The sequence below is a fragment of the Eriocheir sinensis genome, chromosome 65 (assembly GCF_024679095.1).
Source record: "Eriocheir sinensis breed Jianghai 21 chromosome 65, ASM2467909v1, whole genome shotgun sequence".
NCBI classification, from domain to species: Eukaryota; Metazoa; Arthropoda; class Malacostraca; order Decapoda; family Varunidae; genus Eriocheir; species Eriocheir sinensis.
This window is the reverse complement of record NC_066573.1, coordinates 6,071,460-6,091,509: the sequence shown is the minus strand read 5'-3', so window position 1 is coordinate 6,091,509 and position 20,050 is coordinate 6,071,460. Positions and strand designations below refer to the sequence as shown.

The 20,050-nt window shown below is 45.7% G+C and overlaps 2 protein-coding genes across 2 annotated transcripts in view; one reads left to right on the top strand and one right to left on the bottom strand.

The window, feature by feature from the left end:
- Positions 1–1,484: 1,484 nt before the first annotated feature.
- Positions 1,485–13,197, bottom strand: LOC126987531 (nuclear pore complex protein Nup205-like). The gene is made up of 3 exons (XM_050844537.1): positions 13,032–13,197; positions 9,467–9,647; positions 1,485–8,587 (listed from the first exon to the last, which is right to left on the bottom strand). Exons 1-3 carry the CDS (start codon positions 13,042–13,044, stop codon positions 3,088–3,090), a joined length of 5,694 nt encoding a protein of 1,897 aa, XP_050700494.1. The 5' UTR covers positions 13,045–13,197; the 3' UTR covers positions 1,485–3,087.
- Positions 13,198–17,077: 3,880 nt separating this feature from the next.
- The window catches only part of LOC126987467 (hematopoietic prostaglandin D synthase-like), a 4,066-nt gene continuing 1,093 nt past the window's right edge, over positions 17,078–20,050 (top strand). Inside the window, exons 1-4 of the mRNA XM_050844438.1 lie at positions 17,078–17,216; positions 17,825–17,961; positions 18,451–18,634; positions 19,039–19,168. Of these exons, the coding sequence (XP_050700395.1) occupies positions 17,829–17,961; positions 18,451–18,634; positions 19,039–19,168 (447 nt within the window). The 5' untranslated portion in view covers positions 17,078–17,216; positions 17,825–17,828. The remainder of the gene's footprint in view (positions 17,217–17,824; positions 17,962–18,450; positions 18,635–19,038; positions 19,169–20,050) is intronic.

The following is a 20,050-nucleotide window of genomic DNA, read 5'->3' as shown; positions in this document are numbered from 1 at the left end:
TTAAATTTTTACCATGGCTCACGCTACTCCCTTGCTCCATTAAGTCTCAAACACCCACTCCATAACCACACCTCATATCAATATTTCTGCCGTTATTCCATCACTACCAGGGACTTTTATAATGCTATTTTACTTTTTCTTTGGACTCATATCTCACCTCCTTAATTAACGTACCTTCCTCCCTCTCTGGACATAGGCATTATTACATATCTCTTATTAATAATTACACATGTCGGTTTTCTCCCTCTCACATCCATTCATTACGGATTCAAAACGCTTCTTTCATAATTACTGTACCTTAATTCTCATTCTTTGCTTAATTCCCTTTATTCTGCAAGTATCACTCTTTCTTCACCCCCTTTCTTTAAAATTTAACTTCACTGCGTTCTCCAGACATTTTGCTCGTCCTACCAAAACCTACCTTTTCCTAACCCGCTTTTCATCAATGCCTTACTCTGTACTTTCTCTCCTATCTCTCACCTCTTCTGACACATCTCTCGTACCATCGTTTTGCAGGTCATACATTTCTCCCACTGGTTCTCTTGTCTCGTGTCCACCATGCATTTTATCTCTTCCACACACCTTATGTATCCCACTACTTCCTTAGTCGCCCAAGCCATATCCTCAAACACCTCACCGACTCTGCTCTTCCAATGTACCTCCTTCCGCCTATAATTTCCCTGCAGCCAGTCACCCAATTTCTCGCTTGCAATTTTCCTCCTATCCCTCAGCATATCAATCTTTTCCCCTCATACCTTTGCTACTAATGCATGTGATCATAACCACTGAACATTCATCTCCCAAACTTTGCATCTAATACACTCTACTTGGACCTGTTATCCACACCCATGTATATAATGTCAAGTTTCTCTCATTCCATCCTGCCCAAATATACATGGAATAACTAGTGCTTAAAGGTGTTTGAGGAACGAACCCTTTTCAGCACAAACATCCACAAGATATTGTTCATTCTCATTCACTCCTTCAATACCTGCTTCCAAACCACATCCCATCTCTATGCTTTCAACTGTTGCATTCATGTCCACTAACACAAATACTCCTTTTTCCTTCCCAAATTTTTAACACTGCCCTAAACCTTCCACAAATCTCTTCCTCTCAATCTTGCCTATGTTACTCTATAGTTCACTGGGGCATATGCACACAGCAACATATAGTATATAAATAAAACCCAATATCAGGCAAACCATAAAAACAATGACTAAAAAAGAATCAACAAAGCCACCTCATGAAGGCAGGTCAGGCCTTGGCCACCACAGGCAACACTTGTGGCAGCCCTTGAGGTGCAGCTGGCTTCACGCTAACAGCTGATGCTTTGGCTTTGCAGAGTAGCAGCCCTCGGACAAATGCTTGGCGTCACTGCTTACAATGCTAGTCTGACCCAACAACTGTACATCTCACAACACATACTTCCATTATTTTTCAATATTTAACCTTTCATTCAGACTGGATATCAAATGCAGGAGTGCTTTTCATCATCATTTTTTTAAATACTTGTCAGTGATCCATTTTGAAAAATTTGTACATATTAGGCTCTTACTGGCAACAATTGTTTTCTATACATGGTACCAATGATAAAAAGCACAATACCTATAGTCCGACACAAATATATGGTCAGTTTGGGTGGGGGCTGAACCTCTCCACAACGCTGCTGCATCACCCCCAAGACATGACTCTCCCTCATATGTCATCTATGAACTATTTGAAATTGTGTATCAAATATTCTGAATATATTAAATAAGATTTGGCAGCGCTATGGCCAGGGAACTCCCCGAGCAGGCCCCACCCACACTGCCTTCAAAGCTGTCGGATTGTGGCAAAGATTAAAACAGGACACCATAGTTGCCACCACTCAACTGGTCCCCTAAGCCCTGTCCTTTCTGGAGACATTGCTGAGTGGATGAGGTTGCCATCTTCATAGGAGAGAAATTACCATGGAACTGGAGTTTACTGTACTCAGGGTAGAGGGTTAGAGAGGGGGCAGGGTTTATGGGCTTAGTTGGGTTGCAGCAAATACATAGTGAGGGCATGGCCAGAACACACTTGAGGAGGGACAACCCAGTCTAATGAGTGGGATAACAAAGTGATACGAGATAATTACAAAAACATCTAAGTTGAAGACAGGAAGCACCAGTTAGAGCAAAGAGAACATGACTCTTCTGCGTCTGACAATGCCCCACCACACATAACATTAACTCACTGAGCCAGGCTACTTAGCACAGTACAAAATATCAAAACACTGGGAAACATATCGGGTATTAAGCACAGAATATTGATACACTGCTTTCCAAATGTAGTCTATTCGAATGAACCTTAACAGAATGCCTCATATAATCATGTTTGATCAAAGAAACAATAAGCAAAATACTGTACAAAAGGAATTATGGAAAATAAATTACATTAACTGAATACAAGGATAAATTATAATGAAATAAAGTTTTCTTGCTTCCTAACTCATTACATACACAGCTAACTGCTCTTCTTAACTTACTAACTACAAGCCTCCACCCCTCCTGAGGCCGCACTCACACAACTATCTGCTCTAGCTCACACCTATGCTGTTCAAATTCCTAATGCAGGATTTTGCCAGTATCTTCATCCTTACTTTGACTGTATTTTCTATTTTCTACAATATGAATGCCTCCTTAACTGTAAAAAAATCAGTAAATAAATAAATCTATTAAAAAATAAAGTTCCTCTCCACCCAGCTTGCAACAATAACTTATTAGGCAAAGATGGTCACGTAAAGTGATGAAGAGCAATCTGGTAATTCATACAAACATTTCCCCAACTTTAAACAAAATCAACACTTAATGAGAAGATGGCAGTGATACATCACATGTACACTAAATTCTATGACCCAACTATATTCCCTTAACAGCAAGATACACAGTAAACAAGGATTCACTTAATAAAATGAACAAGCTGAAGCAATTTATGAAAGCTTTTCAAGTGGCTAAACACATCTGCTAACGTGCTGGTCACGTACAATCAATGCCAGTCGACTGCAACTCAAACTTTTATGACCAGTGTCTAAAAAGAAGCTCCTCCCCTTCCTTCACCATCAGACTATGGAACCAAAATTCTTCTGATTCTTGTCACAGCAGCGGCTAAGAAGGCAACATGACCTTTTTCCACTGAATATTCTTCATGTACTTTTTGTAGTCGAGGCAACACCTCTTGCAATGCTGAGCTGGCCTGTTTACGCAAATTCTCCACCTCTGCTGAGGTAAGGGTACGGGCAACCCCCACCTCCCTGCCCGTGGGGTCTTCCTGTGCTGAGCCGGGCACAGAGGGAGCATGACAAATGAAATATTCCAGATGCTTCCAGAGTAGAAAAGCTGCAGATTCAGCAGCATGGACAGCCAGCTGCTCCTGCTGCCTGTGCATGGCAACCACCTGACTGAGATGATCCTCGGCTAGTCTCCGAACAGCTGCAGGAGAGGCTGAGTCGGCCAAGGTGCTGCTCACGTACTGGCGCAGGTGTTCCACGGGCTGGTTACCCTCCAGTGCTTGTAAATGAGCCGTAGCAGTTTCACAAGCATTCCTGGCCACAAAGAAGTGCTGACTGACTTGGCTGGCACACTCTACTAGCACTGCCAATGAAAGCGGCCTTCCCACTACTCCTGCTGGCGTGCCATTGTCCATTGATGCTCTAAACATGAGTGTGACATCACGGGCAGCTGCTCTGCCATGAATAAGCTGGGACGTGGCATAATTCAAGACAGAAGCAAGGGTGGTTAGGATAGCTGTGCGTGCCATTTCCCTAACATTTACACCTTCCTCATTCTCTGGCAACACTTCCAGAGCCCCGGCCAGGCGGCTCTGTGGAAGGACATGTGGGAGCAATGCCAACAGCAGCTTCTGGAGTCTTGTTCCTTGTGCTCCAGATTCTAACATTGATGGATCTATGGTTGCAAGATGGCCTGGAGCAGCAGCGCCAGCAACAGCAGCTGATAACAAAGCTACTTCCTCTAAAGCTTGCAGAGAAGGAACATTTGGCACAAAAAGTCCACTAGCAAGAGCCTCACTGTGTGCTGCAAGGAATCTCAACAAATGGGCTGTGGCTGAATAGTTATCGCTTCCCAGGGAGGTGAGGATTGCCAAATAAACTCTGAGGGCTGCCATCAACACAGTTTGGTATCGCTGGACAGTGCTCGGTAGAAAATCTTCACTGCCTGTGGACTGCATGTACCTAATAGGACGGTAGCTCAAGGCCTCCATTTCAGAGAGACGGGTGGTCAGTCCCGACTGAAGCAACTGCTGAGCGCCAGTTGGAGACAAAGCCAGGCGAGCCAAGAGAGACATGCGCGCCTCATACACATAGAGTGGGCGCATGTCATCATCATCAGCAGTGAGGAGTGTCAGAAGCTTTTGGTCGTCAGAACTCAGAGCATCCAGCAGTCGGTGCAAGTGTCCGTGGTCAGTTAGGTGAGAGAGCAACAGTGAGTCGTTAGTGAGGGGTGTCGCCCGCTGCTCCAAGGCCGCCAGACTGCTGAGGCAAGTCAAGGCCAACACTTGACATACATGGTGGCCCACTCCAGCTTCTATTGCCAGTATGTCAACCAGATGTGGCAGCTCTTCCCGGACGACATCATAATTTTCTCTGTGAAACTGCTCCTCCTGAGTTTCATTTGGCGCTAATAACAGAGACTGGTAAGTGTCCGAGCTCTCTCCAAGCTTGTCTAGAGGGTCTGCTCGAATCTGCAAGTAGTTGAGCAAGGCAGCATAAGTGGATGCACGAACGCCTTGGTTACACTGCTTGAATCTTGCCACACACTCCACGAGTCCACGTAACACCAGCTGCAGTGATGAAGGGAATTCTGCCTGAACTGAGGAATTTCCACTATCAAGCATGGAGATATACTGTGGATGGTGATGTGATGGTCTGGCATGAAGAGTTCTCAGAGTTGTAACGAGCATGAGCAGTGTTGACACCAGCTGGGTAGTGAGTGAAGGGAGGGCAGAGTCATCCAACAGGCGACGGGTCAGATCATGCGTCAGTGTGTGGAGGAAAGTGTGGTGAGTGGCTGTTTCTATTAAGTCTGGGGGAGTTACAGCTACAACAACCTCAACAACTTGTCTCCAGCCCTCCAAAAAGTGTCTGTGGGCAAAGAGGAGCACCCTTGTCTGGTTGAGACACAAAGCATGACTCATGACATTCTCCAATTCTTCTTGCAGAGGGTCATGTGGACTCAAGGAAGCTCCTGAACTCCCTTCCTGTATGAGTGATCTTAACTTTTGATGAAGCAGTTTCAGATTAACAACGGGTCCTTCTGTAGATGAACTTTCACAGCTGCTGATGAGTTCTGATGCTCTTGGCACATACTCACACTGCAGAGGAGGTGGAGAATCTATACTGAGATCAACAGCATCCAGCAGTGTTAGAAGGGGGCCGCGTCCACCACTGATGCCTCCAACCCATCCCTGAGAAACATCCAATGGCTCTTGCTGAGCGAGTTCTGCTCCTGCCACCAGTAAGTGAATTAACCTTGCTAGCTGGGACCGCTGCTGATGTGTTGCGTGGTACCTCAGCTCCAGAGCCACACAGCGGAGAATCCAGCCTTGTGATAGGAGACGTAGTTTTGAATCATTGTGAGGTGGCCCCATGCTGGCAACGGTTCGATAAAGAAGGTCCCGCGAAGATCGAAGATATCTCAAGGTGGCAGCAGATGTTGTGCTATCACTGCATAGTTCATAAATCAATTTATAAGCAACTTCAGACAGGCTTGGAGGGCAAGAAGGAAGAGCTGCCAAAACTGCATGCAGTGCTGTGCGAGGATACCCACGGGCCCCGGCATCCAGTAAGTCAGACCTCAGGGTAGTCATGTCGTCGGCAATGTAACCCAGCAAGAAATGAGCAACATTTGGTGTTGGGAGGTTGAGAAATTTAAGAAGTAATTTCAATGCTGCATCTGCAGCCTCTAAATGTTCCGGAAAGTTTAAAGCTGCATGGTCAATCACTTCCACAAAGCTGTGTCTGACAGCTGTGGCTGTTGCTGCAGTGGCAGTGACTAGTGACAGGAGATGTGACTGTGAGCTGGGTCTTGCAGCAGAGTTGGCTAACAGTTGGCAGGCTAATGCAGCATGTTTGGGCAATTCCTGGTGATGGCCCACCAACCGCACCACATTCAGGAGGTGATCACTGGCTCCAGAATGCATGTTATTCCCCATCAACAAACGTTCCACACAGAGCACCACCTCAGGTTTGGTTGAGGGTCCAAGTACCAAGTGCTGGTGTTCTTGAGCAGAGAGTAACAGCTGCACTACCAACAACAGGCTAGCATGGAGATCTTTCTGTCCAGGTATTTCTTTGTACAGCTCCAACAGATGAACTCCATCATGTAAAACTGAAAGAACTTGCTTTTGTAGTTGAGATTCCTGGACCATCTCTAGGAGAATGGCATAGCCTGGAGGCTGGGTGGCTCTTTGGTCCATGGCTGTGGGGATTGGGTGTAAATGCTCTGTCAACAGCTGATGTAATAGTTCCAGGCAGCCACGCGCCACAGCCCAGCGTTCACTGGCATCCCGGTAAGTTCGAGAATTGTGTCGCAAAAATATTTGGTCCCTTATCATGTCCAAGTAAGGGCGAAAGCCAGGGTGTCGGGTAGATGCTCCCAGCATGGGCGGGATTCCTGCCCGCACAAGAATACTTAACAGCTTTAGAATGGATCGGGTCAGAGGAAACTCTTCTCTGCTGGACTCAACTTCTTCAATATCAACAAGCAATCCTCGAGGTTGATATCCTGCAACACCCTCGTGGAGAGGAATCAGCTTGGCTCCTTCAATCAGCTCCCAAATACGCTGTGCCAGTGCAGGTGTGCGACTGAATGCAGCAAGAGCATTAATTAATTCAACCTTCAAGGCGAGAGGCACAGCACATGTCAGGAGGCCAACAAACACACACAACGTGGCCCAGGCAGCGTTGTCACACAGGGCCACCCGAGACAATTCATCCTGCTCAGCCACCTGAGAGAGCAGCTGCAGCACTGCAAGGAGTCCCTGCACCTCCTGAGGCGTGATGCCCCGAGGAGCCCCGCGCACTCGGTACATGGTGTCCATGGCCCCAGGCTCCTCCATCCTCAGGTTGCTGTAGTACTGATTCAAAGCAGTCATGAAGTGGTCCCATGCAAGGTTACTTCCTTGAGAGAGTGGCTGACTGTTGATAAGAAGGAAGTTGTACACATACTGTGCTGAGCGAGGTGTTGTAGCAAGGCTTGTCAGCAAATTCACATAAGGCACAAACAGTGAGGGAGGCAGGAAATCTCCAGGAAGTCTGACAAACTTGAACAGGGCCATCTGACGCGACCCTTGCCCACGGTATGGCTGGGAGGCGGTGGGCAGGATCTCACTGGGGCACCAGTAATCTTCCACCAGCTCACCACACTGACCATCCTGGTACAGAGCAGCCAAACAAGTCAAGAGCTCTTCAAAGGGCTGGTCCAGATTGGTTGGGGGTTCCAGACTCTCTCTGAGATTGGCTGTTATTAGCCTTGAGTTCTCATCAGCTCTGTTTTTCATTCCTTTGACTCGGTCAGGTGAGTTGACGATGAAGTCTGACAGTATTGCATGGAGACGCTGACAGTGAAATGTATCTAGTGGAGTGTTCTTTTTGGAAAGTATGGAATTCTGAATAAAAGAGAACACTTTTCCTTTCAGAGCCTCATTTAAAATGGCATCATCTTCTTCCAAAATAGCATCTATGTCAGCAAGATGAGTGGGAACTGCATGCCTCAGGTTGGCAAGACTAACTGTCCAAGCCAACTGCACAATGGCCTTCAAGCCTGGAGTCTCCCATGGTTGATCAGACTTAATATCTCTATGAATCTCTTGAACAAACTTTTTATCATTTGTTATTGGAAACTGACTAAGAGCTTCTGTTATGTCCTCTGAGACTAATAAATGGCCTGCCTCCAGACTGTAGAGCAGGGCCATAAGGAGTGACAGATTCACTGGGTCCAGGGAGCCATCACTGGTCTCAGTAAGCTTTACCTTGGACAGGTGCGCCAAGAGGCGGCGACATTCATCTCTCTTCAGAGGAGTCTGTGCTGCCCAACAAAACAATGCTTCAGCGAGCAAAATGCGAACAGCTGAAAACTTATCCAACACCAGCTTCCTGTGTTTGGCATCCCCCAGTGCACAGTTCTGTTGAAGAAGTTCTATTTCTTTTGTGATGTCCATTGCTGTGATGAGCTCAAGAATTCTATCTACTAAATTAATAGTTAAAATAGGTTCCAGGTATCTTGTAATACTTTGGGACAGTTCTTCATTTTCAGGCAGCAACACCCAAGAGATGCCTTGCCGAGCCTGGATCAGGGTCTTGAGGGAGTTGGCCAGGTGGACTCTGCTGTCGTAATAGAAGAGAATGGCAATGAGCCCTCTTGCCACCCCGGGGTAAAGTGTTGACTCCTCCTCAGCAGAGCGCAGCAATGACATTGCAGACATCTCACTCATGTTGAACATGTCGGATATGATGATGGCCTCATTCACAAATGACTCAGACAGCTTGATTGGTGCTGAGTGACCCGGCAGTGTGACCGGTTCTGTTTTGGCACACTGCAATGTCCGCCTGCAAAGAAAAGGAGTCTGTTACTCAGATACTGAACAATATACTTCTAAATGTTGAGATACAGATAGGGGAGACAGAGAAAATGGGAAATAAATGGAAGTATTGACTATTCAGGCTGGAGAAAGTTGATTGTGAAAATTCATGTCAATTATGTTAGAGGTGCATGAGTACAGCCATTCATAAAACGTTATCCCTTTGGACACAGCAGCTAATCCACAAGAGTGCATGGGTGAACAGTGCAACTAATGAAAGACACAGACAAATCTTGATTTTGTTTAACTTATCTAACATATTGATGAGGAAGAAATCTATAGTTATGAGAAACTGTTTATTCTATTTAGTGTCACATGTCTATACTGAGCACACATCATGAAAACTCATCTGAAGTTAGGCAAGATAACTGTTAGGGATTAATTACATAAATGCCACTATATAAACAGTCTGAGTCCACCTAATCAACTTATATAAAAAAAGAAAAAAAAAAGTTATAAAAACATCAATTTGTTACTTTATTCCTTATCAAACATGAATTCCCTGACTTTCTATATCTGTAAAGAAAGAAAGAACACCAACTCAAAGAACCAAAACCCTGTCTGATGAGTGTTCTTATATCAGAAAAAAAACTACTGGGGGGAAAACTGAGCAAAGATTAGAACTTATATAAGGTAAAAAATAAAACTTGCCAAGTATTTTTCATTTAGTCAGAAGAGCATTATTATATATCAATTCGGATTCTTGTTTTGACATCAGAGTATTTTTATTCATCACCTCAGATTCTATATTTTGACAGGCTTTTTCTATACATTAGCTCAGATTTCTGGATTTTTTTTTCCTGATATATGAACTCAGTGGCACGGTGCACCAAACCCAACAAATCACCTTTCGCTAGCATTCTTGGGAGGGTTGCGCAGGAGGGAGATGAAGGTGTTGCGGTGCCTCTGCAGGACCAGCTCCAGGTCGTGGCCAGCCTCCAGCGCCTCGGGTGTCCCTCCGCTGGTCTCCACCACCGCCCGCTGCACCGCCTGGGACAGCGACACCATGGAGGCCCACATGCCTTTACCTGCAGCACCAACAAAGAAAACCCATCATGAAAAGGAATAAAATACATACAGATAGATTTAAAGTCAAAACTTACAAAAGAAAATACCACAAAAGAAGTAAGATTGTTGAATTTACAGCCAAATCATCTAAGGAAACTCACTACAAAAAGATGAATAATAAATGAATAAAAATGTACAGGTAACTTCTAAGTTAAGCCAACAAATGAAGTTTGTCACACAATAATGATGATGCAATTAAAATCAGAAATACCAATAAAGGAAACATCTAAGACATAAATGCTAGATTTAAATTTAAAGTCAATCCAGGAGCAGAAACTAATGATCTAAAAGAATAAGATGCATCAAAACTTCCAGCCAAACCAAGAATGAAAACACACACACACACACACAGTACATATCTATATCTATATCTATCTATCTATCTATATCTATATCTATATCTATATCTATATCTATATCTATATATATCTCTGACGCCCTGCTCCATCACAGAAACTCTCTTCGTGGGGGTGGCCGCAGCAGAAGTGTCTCCATCTCTCCCTGTTCTGGCACTCCCTCTCAGCACACTCAATCCTGCTACTTCCAACTCGCTCACCCTATTGATTCACTTCACAGGTGGTCTTCCCCTGACACCCCCTACCTCAAACACTCTTCACAAATTCTTTCTCATCACGTGTCCAAACCATCTCAGCGTAACGCACTTCACCCATTCAACGACTCCACAATACACTCCTTTTGCTGTCACACCCATACCAGATCTCTCATACACATTTCCATTACTTTCTCCATTTCATACTAAAACACCAAATGCACCTCTTATATACAGGTAACTTATTTCCACTGCATGTAATTTTGATTGCTGTGCTGCACTCCATGTCCATGTCTCTGATGCATATGACAGAGTTGGCAGGATAATACTGTTTCTTATTCCCCTCTTTACCTCCATGCTCACACTTCTTCTCTCATGTTTCTCCATTGCACCTACTACCTGTCTGTCCCTCACCTCACCTACCATACTTCCATAAAACTCTCCAAATATTCAAACTCAGTCACCTCCTCCATTCTCTCTTCCCCCAGTCTTATCCTATACTTTGTTGTGCTCTCTGCTCTAACTCTGTACAGCTTTGCAAAATCAATAGTCTGCTCTTTTATCCTCTCAAATACCATAACTTTACACTTTCCGTCATTCACTCTTACACACCTTGTGAAACTCATCCACTATCCTCTGCAAACAATACTGTATCATCTACAAACATGCCCGCCACCAGTGACTCATCTGTAGTACCTCTCACTTCCAGCCTTGGACCAAACTCCCCCACTGTGGCTGTCACTTCTCTCATACAACCGACATGTACATATAAAAAAAGCCTTGGTGTCATCACTCCCGTCTTACATCCATACCAACACCAAAACTTTCACACAACTCATCATTCACACTTACAGAAGCACTCGCACTCTACATGTTGTGCAAGAGGAAAGAGACCTCGGGGTCACCATCAGCAGTGACTTGAAACAAACAAAACACTGCAAGTCCGCCTGTAAGAAAGCCAATACAATGCTTGGGTTCATATCGAGGAACTTCGAATACAAGACGCCGGAGTTATGTTATCCTTGTATAATTAGCTGGTAAGGCCCCACCTGGAATACCGTGCAATTCTGGTCTCTAATTACAGGAAAGACATTGAATTACTTGAGAGAGTACAGGGCCGCGCCACGAATTTGATACCATCACTGTGGACGAAACCCTATGAAGAACGACTCGAGCGACTCAACCTCTTCACGTTAGAAAAGAGACGACTGCGGGGAGACATGATACAAGTCTTTAAGTACCTGAACAAGCTCAGCAACGTTGATCACTCCAAACTCTTCACGCTACAAACTAACCTGAGAACAAGAAACAACGGAAAAACAATTCAAGCAAAGCGATGCAATACCGACATCGGCAGGAGTTATTTCTCGAATAGAGTTGTTCGCCACTGGAACAGCCTTCCTGCAGAAGTGGTTAGCGCAGAGACCATCAACTCCTTCAAGAAACGCATTGATCGCCACTTTGCTGCAACAGGAGTGAACTGAACGTTCCCAAGAGTAGGTACACAAGTGCTTTAATCCTTCCCTGCAAGCCACTCCTGTGGCCAACGGATTGATTAAATCACTGAACGCAGGCAGCCTAGTAATGAGCCAACAGGCTTTCTGCTGCCTGCTAGTCCATGTTTCCATGTTTCCATGTAATAGAAGGATTGGATTCCTTCCAGCAAATACCCTCCCACACTATATATCCTTAGAACATTCCATAAACCCTTCCTGTCAATCCTATCATATGCCTTCTCTTGGTCCATGAAAGCAGCAAACAGCTTCTTATCCTTCTCTTGGTATTTTTAACTGACATTTACAACACAAACATTTGGTCTACACAACCCCTCCCTTTCCTAAGCCCCTTGGTCATCACCTACACTTTTCTCAGTTATTTTCTTCAGCCTCTCATTAAAAATCCTTCCATGCACTGAGTAGACTTATTACCCTGTAACTATATTACAATCATCATGTTCATTAGACTTTTCTTTAGATTGAAATACAGTGGTGGGCACGGTTCCGCTAATCCGCCAACCGCTAATTAATGAAGCTAACTTTTTTGTTAACTGTTCAGTGTTTTTGCTAACTTTGGAAACAGTTAGTGGACCAAATAGCTTCTGCTAAATGTAGTTTCTCCTCCACTAACTTTAAGTTCACTAAAGAATTCATAAAGGTTTGTTCTTGTCCGTTGTGGGCAGACACAGAACCAGTTGAGCAACATGGCGCAATAATTCCACGGCTTCCATTTTTCGGAAAATTACGCCTTAAAGTAGGGTGATTGAACAATTATTAAGGAAACTTATTGTCTAAGCTACAATATATTTAAGTTTTCGGTGGGTGTACTTCTGGACTAATATCAAGCAGTAATGGTCAGGTGTCTTGATCAGAATTTAGTCCCTATGGTTGTCCCAGTCATTAGGTACGCAAGCCCTGGGTTGTTCCCGTGGGTGCATCACTTGACCTTTCTCGGCCTTTAATCATCGCCGTAAGAACTTGGTGACGCCAGGAGGAGCCTACCGATGTGGTGCAAGACTGAAGCCTCTTTAGAATAGGAAAATAAGGACGTCAATGCTACTCCTACTCAACCTGCACTCACCGCCCCGGCGGCCCTGGCACAGCGCCGTGGGGCCGCCCCTGGGCACACCTGGCGTGCCGTGCCCCGGGTGCAGGGAACACAGGGTGTCGGGAGGGCGGCCCAGCACCCAGCCCGGGTGTCCGCGGCCGACATTTGAATTATCTAGCGGCAGGCGCCGCGCTGCCTCGCCCCCCGGGCTGCAGGGGTGCCGGCGTGGCGGCGGGCGTGTGTGGCTCACCTGCGGCACTCATGGCTGGGCGGCAAGACACGAGGAGCTGCTGCAGGAGGAGAGTGAGTGACGGGCCGCCTCTTCCCGGGCCCGGCGTGGCGCGCGTAAACAAACAGCCGAGCCGCGCCGCGCGTGGGGCGGGGCGGCGCAACGGGCCGCTGCCCAGCCCAGGACACACCTACTCTGGCCAGTTTTGGTGCCCACACCACAGAATGGACACCAACTTGCTAGAATCAGTTCAGAGGAGGATGACCAAGATGATTCAGGTGTAACGGTCCGAATGTGAGTGAACGAGAATGTGAGTAAGTCAGTGAGTAACAGACCGAGTAAGTGTAAGCGAGTGCATGAATGAATGAGATAATGTGAGTAAGTCGGTGAAAGAGTGAGTAAGTGTGAATGAGTGAATGAGTGAAAGAGTGAATGGGTAGTTGAGGAATGTAAGTGCGTAAAAGGTTATGAGAAGATAACACTGCGAGCGAATGAGCGAATATATGAACGAGTTACTGAAATCCCTCATCTCAAAGCCTCGAACCCCTCCAAGAAACCAATAACTAGTTAGTTAGATAGGTAGGGGTTTGATTGTAAAAGAATGTTCCGGAAGGGAGAGAGTCAGTAATGCGGGGTTAAAAGATCACGTGATGGAGGAGAGAAGCTGATGAGTAAGCGAGGAGGAGGAGGAAGAGGACCAGAAGCGGGGTAGACTTGAGGCGAGCACCACGGCAGCAAGGCAGAAGCTTGGAGAACGTATACACCACCCACGGCCTACTGTGTGAGGCGGGCTAGCAGGAGGCGAGCAGCAGCCCTAGCAAGGAACGGCAGCGAGTTGGAGTTGAGAGCGGTGTCCACCTCTCCACTCAGCCCCCCCCCGAAAAACCACCCACGGCCTGCGGGGTGAGACGGACTACAGGATGGGAACTTGTATGGCGGGGTAACCTGCCCCTCGACTGTCCTGGGGGCTCCAATACCACTGCCCCAAGCTGCTCCCTACATCAAAGGGCGCCCGCCTCTCCACACAGGGACTGAGGAGCCTCTCATATCAAGATAGGCTGAAACATCTCAACTTACATTCACTAGACTTAGAGAGACGAAGAGTGCGGGGAGATCTGATAGAAGTATTCAAATGGGTCAAGGGTTACAGCAAAAGCGATTAAGTAAAGTACCGAGAATTAGCCAGCAGGATAGAACACGCAGTAATGGATTTAAATTAGAAAATTAAAAATTTAGGAGGGAAATAGGCCGGCATTGGTTTAATTAGTAATAGGGTGGTGGGCTAATGGAATAGACTCCGCAATCACATAGTTAGTACAGGGACGATAGCTTGTTTTAAGAGTAGACTTGATAGCTACATGGATAAAGATGACAGGTGGTAGTGGGGGGGAATCTGGAGCTGCCCTGTGAAGCTAGGCCATTCGGCCTCTTGCAGTCTCCCTGTGTTCTTATGTTCTTATGTTAACATTCCTGCAGGGGGCATCAGAAAAGACCTCAATGCCGCACCCTGTGCGTGCTCCCCCCCCCCCCCCCCCGGCTCTGGCAGCGCCAGGAGGGGCCGTGGGGGGCTTCCAGGAGCAGCTGCGGTGTTGCTAGTCAGTGTATATCTTCACGAATACCATCGAGAATAGAAAGCACATTAGGGGCGCCAGACACCACATCCTAGCGTGACACGAGGCCGAGAAGGCGCTGCTGGCGGAGTGGCAGGCGCAGGACCCCGCTGAAGAGTGAGGTGGTCAGGCGTGCCACCGCGCGGGACACGGCCGGTGCAAGGCCGTGTGCGAATATTGGGAGCTCTTGTGCGTTATTGCAACAGGCGTGCGAAGAGTGACTGCGGTATTTTCATCACCAGAAGAATCAACCTTTTGGAAACAAAGAAGGAATAATAAGTTTTTGCGATGGCTTATCTTCTAAGACAAAGGAATCGATTTTTTTTAAACGAAAAAAGGATATTACGACTCTATGCTTCATGTTACTTTTTTGTTAAATTACCTTTATTGACGGAGGAATCGACGTTTTGGAAACAACGGAAGGGCTTTGGAGTTTCTGCACCTCATCTCAACACGCGTAGGAGTGACGGTGTTAATTTTTATCGCCAGAGGAAGCGAATAGTATTTTTTCATCGTTCTCCCCCATGTTTGTCTGTTAACAAAATATCTCATAAATGCTTTTCACGCAGAATTACTAGTCTGTCCAAACGAAGGGTTCCTACGGCACCAAGGCGGCGTTTGTCAGGCCGCTCCTGACCAGAGTTACTCTCTGGCTCTCGTGGAGGTTGTCTGTCAGCCACACATGCTCTCGTGCTGTGTGTTACTATAATATTTGCCTTAGCCTTCCTCTTAAACAAGACAGACTGTTTGAATTGACACTGTGCTATAAGCAGAATGCATTGCCCTACCAGCCTTTTGCACTTTTCTCATGCGAGTTCAAAAAAGTCTCGGTAAATCTGCCGCCACATTTAGCACCAACAGGCTATCAGAAGCTTTTTCAGTGAGATTTCCAGATTGCCGCTAACTCCAATGCCTACAAGACAACTACCGTGTTATGGGAGGAGCGTTACCGCGGCAGTGACGCGGTAAACTCTGCGGTCACGGTCAGCCACGTTTACATTACTACGCGGCTCCCGTGATGGGCAAAGCGAACACCGCGGGGGGTCAGCAAATAGTAGACCACGTCCATAAATATGTAGCACGAGACATGAGAAATTAGTGAAAAACATTCATGAGAGTGAGAGAGGAATCCAGCCAACCAGGAGAGGCCTGACAAGCACTGCCTAGGTACCAGAGAAGAGTTTGAACAGACTTTAGTTGTGAAGTAGCAGTGATAATGGAAGTAGTGATAGCAGTAGTCGTAGTAGTAGTAGTAGTAGTAGTAGTAGTAGTAGTAGTAGTGATAGCAGTAGTAATAGTAGTAGTAGTAGTAGTAATAGTAGTAGTAGTAGCAGTAGTAGTAGTAGTGATAGCAGTAGTAATAGTAGTAGTAGTAGTAGTAGTAGTAATAGTGGAAGTAGCACAGAGTTATATACTTAAAGTGCGCGACGATGAACTGCAGGTGTCGCCGGTGGAACTGGGTTGGCGGCCATGTTACTGTGCCTAGTTCGTCCCAAACTGACGACTTCACATCCCTCACTCCAACCCAATTTCCTGACACCACCATATGATATTAAGAAAAAACTGAGGTCATCATCGTCTTCCAAAGAAAATTTTGCACCACATTAGCATAAATTTGCAACAATAATGCGAAAAGTTATGCGAAAATGAGAGCTAAATTAAGAACAATCAATATATTGTCAGTCCTAACATACGATCTAGAAACCAGGCGCCTCACAAAGCATTTAAAGAGAAAGCTGAGACGCACACAATGAGAAATGGCGAGTACACTGTTGGGTATAACAAGGAGAGACTGAAAAAGCGAGCACCATGAATTGCAGAACAGACAAGGATTGAAGATATTTTAATGAGGATTTAGACTGGGAGGTGGACTTGGGCAGGTCATATCATGCATACAGCTGATAACAGACGAACGACCGGAGTAACAGAGTGGCAACCCGGAAATTGTAGAAGTCATTTGCCGGAGCAGGATGGAGTACACTAACATCAGACAGAGATGGAGGACGTTGGGAAAGGTAAGCAAATAACTAAACAATAATAATGTCAATAGAAAACAAGTTCTACGCACACACTTTGACACTGACGTTGTGTAATCAGAGCCTTGCAATATTTATTCAAGTATTTTCTTAATTGATACACCTGGATCTTTATTAATGACCTTAATCACATAATGAGGCATTCGTTTTCACAATCAACATACATATTGTCTGAACGAAGATAATCATACAGCAGTAATGGGAGAATGGATCGGATGAATATACTTGATAACCAGAGAGTAAAGCAGAAGAAAAAGGGTAAATTCTATAAAGGAAAACAAACTGTGAAGGCCTGTCCTCCATGACTGTGAAGCTGACGTCCGGCCATAAATACCGAACAAATGATGCTGACGATAATTGTCGAGTCTAATCGCAGCTTTCGGTCAATTAGTTACGGCGGCCAACACTTGTATGTAATGACCGGCTCCATCAGCGGCGTGGACCAAGTCGGCACACTCCCTCTATCCGTGTCCTGTACTGCCGCGGCGCCCTCCACTGTACCACATCACCTCCTCTTCGTCACCCTCAAGGACGTCATAGCAGTATAATAAAAAAGAAAGGTTTGTGCAATGGGCCAGTTCTACAGACTCGAAAACCAATAGGAACTTCTAAATTGTTTTTCGTCTATGTTGAATTCCACATACTACTTGACTTCCAATTACCTGATTTCTTGGACTATTTGCGCCATACTATTGCTGGCAGAAAAAAAATATATGGGTGTAATCATTAACCGTAAAGGTGTTTCCAAGAGAGCTTATTGGTTACTGGATCTGGCAGACTCACATTACTAGAACTTACATCAACTGAGTGGCCTGTATAGAGAGGTGAAGTTTGTAGAGTTTGTTTGTAGAGCTTACGAGTGGGTTTGTTGCTGCAATATTTAAAAAAGGAGGAAGGGAAAGTTAACCCCTTGGATGCGGATTTCCTGCAAGAAGACATCACCAAAGCTACAGGAGTGGAACAAAAAGTGGCTGCTCCAATTTAGTGAAGAAAAATGTGAAGTCATGCATCTTGGGAGGGGAAATCCAGCATATCAATACCACGTGGGAATCACTCCACTACCCACCACAGAGGGACAGAAAGACCTGGGAGCATACGTTACCAGGCTACCAGTGATGGCGAAATCCGTACCAATCGCAGCGGACGGGTTAAATCTTCATCATTCCAGGACGATGCCGCAGTACAGGCTCATCCACCTCAACGGCCCGGGCCCCGCCGACCTGACCCGCTGGATCTTCGCTTACGCCGGGATACCCTACGAGGACGAGCCGATCGACAAGGAGGACTGGCCCGTCAAGAAGAAGAGTAGGTGATGTCAGCGGCTCTTGTATCGTGGTTGGTCTCGTTTTGTGGTGAAAGTTGATTTATATTAACACACGGTAGCGATAACACTTTCCTTCTCTCCTCTTTATATTCTTTCCTTTCTTCTTCCTGTCTTTCTTATGTCCTCCTTTCGTCTCTTTTTATTCTTTTCTTCCTGGCATCCATCATTCCTTCCCTCCTTTTTGCCCTTCCTATCTTCCCGTTTTCATTATTTTAATTCTTTATTTCTTCAATTCTTCCTTCATGTCTTCCTTCCTTCCTTAATTTCTTCCCTCAATCCTCATACTATTTTTTTTCTTTCAATCCTTTCTTCCTTTGTCTTGATTTCTCTATTTTTGTCTTCCCTCTTTCATTTCTATCTTTTCTTCCTTCCTGTCTTCATTCCTCCATTTCTGTTTTTCTCCCTTCTTGTCTTCATTCCTCCCATGTCTTTTCTTCCTTCCCATTTTCTTCATTTCAATCCTCTTTCAGCTGTTTTCACCGGCAAAGTTCCTGTACTTATGGTGGACGACGAGCCTTTGTTCAACAGCGTCGCCATCGCCAGCTACGCCGCCAAGGTAGCTGGTCTCGTGCCGGAAGACAGCTTCGACGCCACCCTCTGCCTCGCCGTTGTGGGCACGATGCAAGAGATAAACTTCAATAGCTGGAAAATCTGGTGCGTGGATGAGGCGAGGAGAACGGAGATTGTGAAGCGGTGCATGTGGTTTTGTTCTCTTTTGCTGTAGGTCTGTTTATCAATATACCCCAGACTGCTATGTTGCTAGTTGGATTAAGTTAGCCAGCGTGTTAGTACGGTTTAGTTAGTTGGTTATAAGGTAAGTTTATGTGTTAGCTAATTAGTTAGGCACCTAATTAGTAAGTCAGGTTGAGAGAAAGAGTTGTAATTTTGTAGTGAACACAGGGCAAATAAGTCTGACAATCTACTTCAAGCTATTTCCCATCACCAGAACACACGAACACACACACGCACACACACAAAAAGCCACCCACTCACATCCCCACCCACAATGCCCACACCTAAATGCTTTTCCTCATGTCCCTTCTCTTGTATACATCCAGGCGTTCAAATAAGAGCGTGGAGGAGAAGAAGGAGGAGTACACCTCGAAGTTCTTCCCCAACGCCGTAAAGCCTTTCCTAGAGCGGCTCGAGGAGAGGCTCAGCGGCATGGAGTGGACTGTGTCGGATAAGGTGAGTGGAGTGTGTTGTATAAGGTGATTGGAGTGGACTGTGTCGGATAAGGTGAGTGGAGTGTGTTGTATAAGGTGATTGGAGTGGACTGTGTTGGATAAGGTGAGTGGAGTGTGTTGTATAAGGTGATTGGAGTGGACTGTGTTGGATAAGGTGAGTGGAGTGTGTTGTATACGGTGATTGGAGTGGACTGTGTTGGATAAGGTGAGTGGAGTGTGTTGTATAAGGTGAGTGGAGTGTGTTGTATAAGGTGATTGGAGTGGACTGTGTCGGATAAGGTGAGTGGAGTGTGTTGGATAAGGTGAGTGGAGTGGACTGTGTTGGATAAGGTGAGTGGAGTGTGTTATATAAGGAGAGTGGAGTGGAGTGTGTTGGATAAGGTGTCAGGTGGGGTCAATTCCTTCCTTCCTTCCTTTTATCCTTTCTTGCTTGCTTGCTTATTTCCTTCTCTTCCATTCCTCCTTTGATTTATTTCTTCCTTCCTTCCATCTCCTCACTCTTCATCCTTCCTCTCTCTCTTTGTTGCTTGTTTCCTTCCCTTCTATCCATCCTTCCATTCTTTCTTCCCTTCCTTCCTTTCGTCCTTGATTACTCCATTCCTTTCCATCCCTGTCTCCATTTTTACTTCCTTTCCTTTCCATTTATCCTTCCTTCCTTCCACCTATCCTCTCTATCCTCGTGGGTGTGGGAGTGTAGGTCAGGAGGGTGTGGGGAAGAGGTACTGTAAATGTTGGGAGTGGGGAGCTGGGGTGATTGTTAGGGGGAGAAAGGGATGTGCAGTTAGTGTAATGGGGCTTGTACAGACGTGGAGTGTATGGGGGAGATGGGGGCGAGGTGTGTTATGGTATGGGTAAAGATAAAGCGTAATAGAAGTTGAGTTAC